This window comes from Polyodon spathula, chromosome 11 (assembly GCF_017654505.1).
Source record: "Polyodon spathula isolate WHYD16114869_AA chromosome 11, ASM1765450v1, whole genome shotgun sequence".
Taxonomy (NCBI): domain Eukaryota; kingdom Metazoa; phylum Chordata; class Actinopteri; order Acipenseriformes; family Polyodontidae; genus Polyodon; species Polyodon spathula.
This window is the reverse complement of record NC_054544.1, coordinates 22,854,740-22,860,242: the sequence shown is the minus strand read 5'-3', so window position 1 is coordinate 22,860,242 and position 5,503 is coordinate 22,854,740. Positions and strand designations below refer to the sequence as shown.

General features: G+C 38.1%; 1 protein-coding gene across 1 annotated transcript; it reads left to right on the top strand.

Annotated features, from left to right (window-relative positions):
• Positions 1–2,083: 2,083 nt before the first annotated feature.
• On the top strand, positions 2,084–5,303 carry LOC121322954 (ADP-ribosylation factor-like protein 4C). Its single transcript, XM_041263603.1, has one exon. The coding sequence runs from the start codon at positions 2,815–2,817 to the stop codon at positions 3,391–3,393; it is 579 nt and encodes a 192-aa protein (XP_041119537.1). The 5' UTR covers positions 2,084–2,814; the 3' UTR covers positions 3,394–5,303.
• The last annotated feature ends 200 nt before the right edge of the window (positions 5,304–5,503 follow it).

Genomic DNA, 5,503 nt, shown 5'->3' with positions numbered 1-5,503 from the left:
ATGCATGGCGACCGCATAGAAACTCGCTTCTAGTCTTAATATGGGGACATATGGAAGACATAAATACATGATGACCTCATATGGGGATGCCATTTTTCCCCATATAAAGCAGTGAGAAAAAAAATAAATGTGTCAATGAAAAATATATTTTTCCAGCTATGAAAGGGTGTTGCACAGAATAACAGATACATTGACCTTTGATTTAATTGTCACTGATTTGTTTTAATGATTACTCTGCCAGGTTACTGATGAACTCCTGAAAAGTAATTCACGGATTCTTGTTTATTCTTGAAGTGATATTAAACATGTGGATGTTGGTAGTAAACAGGTCAGTACGAGACATAAAGTATTCATAAGGTTGCACAGTATGTAGATTTGATTTATTTTTCACTTATCACTTCATTGTTGCCAACCAGCAGCAGTCTAGCCAAACAGCATTCCAGCTAAGGTAGCTAAAGGTGTCGGCTCATTCCCAACTGAATGCAAAGATCAAAGTAATGAAATCACAGAAACTGTAATACACATAGCATGTGGGGGAATTAGCAAGATCCCTGACTAGCCAAGGATTACTACCAGACATGATCAGACTATTATCAAACACTCTGCTTGTGAGTCAGCTGAGAGATCAATATCCACTAGTCTCACAACAAAGACATTCAACATCATGGTTATATATTTATAAATTACGGTTTACCCTAAACCTACTGTAATACTTAAAAAGACTACACTAAACAATAAAGTAGTGGCATGTTTTTTAGAATTTCACACTCACACAAAGTCTGCAGACATAGCAAGAAAGCCCACGTCTTATCAATATAAAAGAAGTTCATGCATTAAGCTTATAACAGAATAAGTGTTAAAGTTAGCCTCTCTATAGGCTTGACTTTTCAGATTTGGTTCAGAACTAATATACCTTGTTTGTTCAAGTTATTTACACAGATCATATTGTAAGATTAATGTATTTATGTATTTATTTATTTGTTTTACTATAGACATGGCTAGTAATTGGACCGATGCATAACCATTGCTGTTGAGACATTTGTTCACCATATGTGTCTTTGGCTGCTCATTAAGAGTACAGTTAATTTCCTGTCAGATTTCCAATCTGCTTGGCTCCTGACTTCTGGAGAGAGGTAGATGACTGAAAGTGCTGAATATTTTCAGTCCATCACAGGGAGCAGTGGGGACTCAGACGCCTGCCACCAAGATGACATTTTACTGGAAATAAAACTAAACGCCTGCATGCTGGCCACTGTCCTGGGTTTGGTAGCTCACATCCACTGTGGAGTGCCTGCTAGCTCAGCCCCGCCCCCAGAACTGTATGCCACCGAAACAAACACAGAAACTAGCTAGGCACTGATAACGAAAGACAGGGAAACAAGGCATGACCTTGAGGCAGAGAAAACATCTCTCTCGCTCTCTCTCTCTCTCTCTCTCTCTCTCTCTCTCTCTCTCTCTGAGAGCCACTTCACAGTTTTAATCCTCATCGACATAATAATTAAAAATTAATTAATTAAAAATGTTATAAAAATAATTTTTAAAAAAATGCAACTTATGATAACATTATAACTGGTAGGATCAAAATGAGTCCAGATTTGGTCAATTAATTTACATACAAGGTAGACAAGCAGTAATAACTTACTTTACAAGCAGATGGCGCGCAAGTCTTGTGTCTTGCAGTGACTAAACATTTATCAAGATCTACAATACCACAATCTTAAATGCTCTTTTCCCAGAATAGACCCTAAAAGGAAAAGGTTAGGGACCCTAATATATATATATTATATATATATATACATATCATTATATATATATATATATATATATATATATATATATATATAACCTTTAACCGTTAGTCAGTCAGATAAACAGTATTAATTTGGGACGAAATTCAAGTGCTTTGCTTCGTCAATGACCTAGTGCGTAAATTCGCCTGCCTTCTTGTAATTACTTTGTGTGTTTTAATCTCGACGGGTTCTTGGGAGAATTGTCTGAAAAAAGCACCATTATCACTTTAAATGGGCGGGGCTTGGAAATGTAGCGTTCCGAGGGACTGCTTTTTATACAAGCTGAGGGAGTTAGGTTACTATTAGACAACTGATCTTCATGAAATGAACTGTTTACAGGGACTGGCTCCTAACCAACCCAAGCAAGTGTCGGGATTAAAATAAAAGGACTTCATTCACAAACAAGGAGCATACATTAAACCGTCTGCGTGTTCACACAATTGTTTTGTTAAGGTAAAATAGCCGAGACACAGAAAACAACATCGGAGTGGGAATTGTACCTTCACAAGATTCAAGGTAAAAAAAATAGAAAAGAAACATCATTGTACAGTCTTTTCCTTGCGACAAGGAACCAAAGGGAATTCTTCAGTACAGCAAATGCTGGTAGAGTGGTTCTTTTTTGGCACAGCGTACGGACGAATTGGATTTTACATTGGATTTGAAATATGATTGAGAAACTGCTGTTTGCGCTCGTGCAGCTGTGGAATTCAAGTTGAATTGGAATATTATTGAATGTATTTACTCAGGAGAAAACAGGATTACGTTGATTTTCTTTAAAACCACGTTAGTGTGAAGTTGGTGGATATTTAAAGTAAACACGCTGTATTTTTACTCTCTATAGCTGTATGTATCTATAGCTAATTGATGAATTGCCTTCCAAACACAACTGCCGCATAAATGATAAACGACTCGTCTTGATTTTTTTCCCCTTTAGCTGTTTTGTTGGGGTTTTTTTTTTTTTTTTTTCTTTTTGGATATTGTTTGTAGCACTTTCAAACACTAAAATAAAACAAAAATTAAAAAAATGGGAAACAGTTTTTCCAACGTATCCGCCTTCCAGTCGCTTCATATTGTCATGTTGGGCTTGGACTCAGCGGGCAAGACAACTGTATTGTACCGGCTGAAATTCAACGAGTTTGTCAACACCGTGCCCACCATAGGGTTCAACACGGAGAAGATAAAACTCAGCAACGGTACCGCCAAAGGCATCAGCTGCCACTTTTGGGATGTCGGGGGGCAAGAGAAACTGCGGCCGCTTTGGAAGTCCTACAGCCGGTGTACCGATGGAATTATATACGTAGTGGATTCGGTCGACGTAGACAGACTGGAGGAGGCTAAAACAGAACTGCACAAAGTCACCAAGTTTGCGGAGAACCAGGGCACGCCGTTGTTGGTCATAGCCAACAAGCAGGACCTGCCCAAGTCGCTCCCCGTGGCGGACATTGAAAAGCAGCTGGCGCTTCACGAGCTCTGCCCCTCCACCGCGTACCACGTGCAACCAGCTTGCGCCATCATTGGAGAGGGGCTCCCTGAAGGAATGGACAAACTATACGAAATGATCCTGAAACGCAGGAAATCTCTGAAGCAGAAAAAGAAACGGTAATTTTGGCGCCGACTGTTTGTTTTTCTACCGTCTATGGACTATATGGCGATGTTGACTTAAGGTAAACACCATGCAGTCATTTTGACGATACTGCCCCAAACCAAAAGGAAACGAGGACACGTTTACTTAGCTAATTTCTTATATATGTGCGGTATTGGCCATCTGTGTTAAGCCTTGTGGAAGGATTTGTACACGTTTTGAAGGTGCTGGACTTTTTTTCACCGGTCGACATTTTGAAATGGGCTGGCCCTTTCAGATGCTGCTATATGGGAATGTAGCCTGTGACAGTTTGGGATTTGGCGTATTCGATTACTTTCATTGGGAACACAGACAACAACAACAAAAACACACTGTGACAGCATCGGAGCACGCTTTCAAACGCTTCGGTTTTGCCACGACAATTATCTACTTTTTGTACGTGATGTGGATGTTTTTCTTTCTCATACTGACTGAAGTCAACCTAGTTCACTGCGCACTGCCGTGTCCATAGCAGAGCAGTGTTTGTCTACTAAAGACAACCAAATGGAGTGTAATTAACTAACTTAAAGAAAACACATCCATGACTGCGACTCACAACTAAATATATTAAGTCTTGGGTGTTTTCGTGAACCGTATACACTGTCACCATAAACGTGTTTCCTATAGCATTGTTTAGAATTTAAAGACACTTTTTTGCACTTTTATTTAAAAAAAAAAAAAAAAAAGTTAGTACTACACTGTAAAATGAGACAGTTTATCCGCAAATAAGCCAAAAAACCCCAGGATTTTTTTTTTTTTTTTTTTAAGGTTAAGTGCTTGTAAACGTTGTCTTCATTGCTGAAAGAAAATCTTATTCCAAGTCGGACTGTTTGAAATGTAGGTGGAAGTTATTAAAAGGAAACGTGTTTGTTTTCAAAGAAAAGATTTCCAATATTTACTTTAAAACCCCTAAACCACTTGTTTAATTTTGTTATGTTGCTCTACATAGGTTAAGAACGTTTCTGACATTTCCAACCTAGGCTCAGATTGGTAGTTGAACCCTCAGCTGAAGGAGGTTGCCATTTGAGAAGGAAAACAAACCTTGGATTGGAAATGGTTAATGTTTGAACAGAACGTCAACCTAGCTACCCCACCTGACTGAATTCACATTTACTATACAGTCATGGGAGCCAAAGCCTTCAGTCAACTTGTTGCTGTTGCAAACTGAGATGGAGAGATGTTGCAACCTGTTAAGATATTAAAAAAAAAAAAATCACTAGGCACCATCTGTATGTTGTTGGTCAAAGATACAATTTTTATGGTTCAGCAGTGGTTTACTGTTAAATTGTAGGAAGGAAGGAATTACAAGGAGAAACACTGACTGCTGCGTTACTGTATGGCTTTGTTATAGTACTGTATTCCTATGCAAAGACATTCTGAAGTCTAAGGAAGAAGCAAGCACAGTCAAAATGCATTATATTGATACTGTGTTTTAAAAATGTAACATGTTCAGTGAGCAGAAAACTACTCCGTCTGTGTCAGCTTTTTAGTAAATTTAAACTTCTATTTATTATATTTTTTGTATGGCTCTTCAAGAATTCCATGTTAAATGTATGGCTGTTTTAGCCATGAAGTTTAGACATCTCTTCCTTATAATATGGTAATATTAGCACCCTCAAATCCTAGCAACAGAATGTGATAACACTTGAAATTTTGACACAAGCTCCCTACGTTTCTTTCAGATAATGGCTTGTGTGTTGAAACATTAAACTTTTTTCGTGGTTAGGCTGGCCTTTCACATCTGTAAATGTTGCATTAAAATTGTCATATTTAAAATTGTATATTGCATAGTCTGTATGTGATTGTAAATACAAGATCAATGTATAGCGATTGCCCTTAGGGGGGGTCTAATAAAATCTTATTTGATAATAATAAAAAAAACACTCATGTTGCAGATGCTCTTCAATTTTTTGTTAAATTTTCTTTATTATGTATGTCTCTGAATACTACATCATTAAATTGGTCTAAGTTCTGTGATTTGTCACCCCTTGCGACAAGGGTACAGTGGAGACGTGTGTCAATATGTCATGTTAGGGGACCGCTTATCCAGTTGTGCTGCGAAAGGGCATGCTTTAGCACAGTGTCATTCCAG

Bases quoted from the DNA above. Each gene is read 5' to 3' on its own strand.
- LOC121322954 (XM_041263603.1), top strand. From the start codon at position 2,815: ATGGGAAACAGTTTTTCCAACGTATCCGCCTTCCAGTCGCTTCATATT.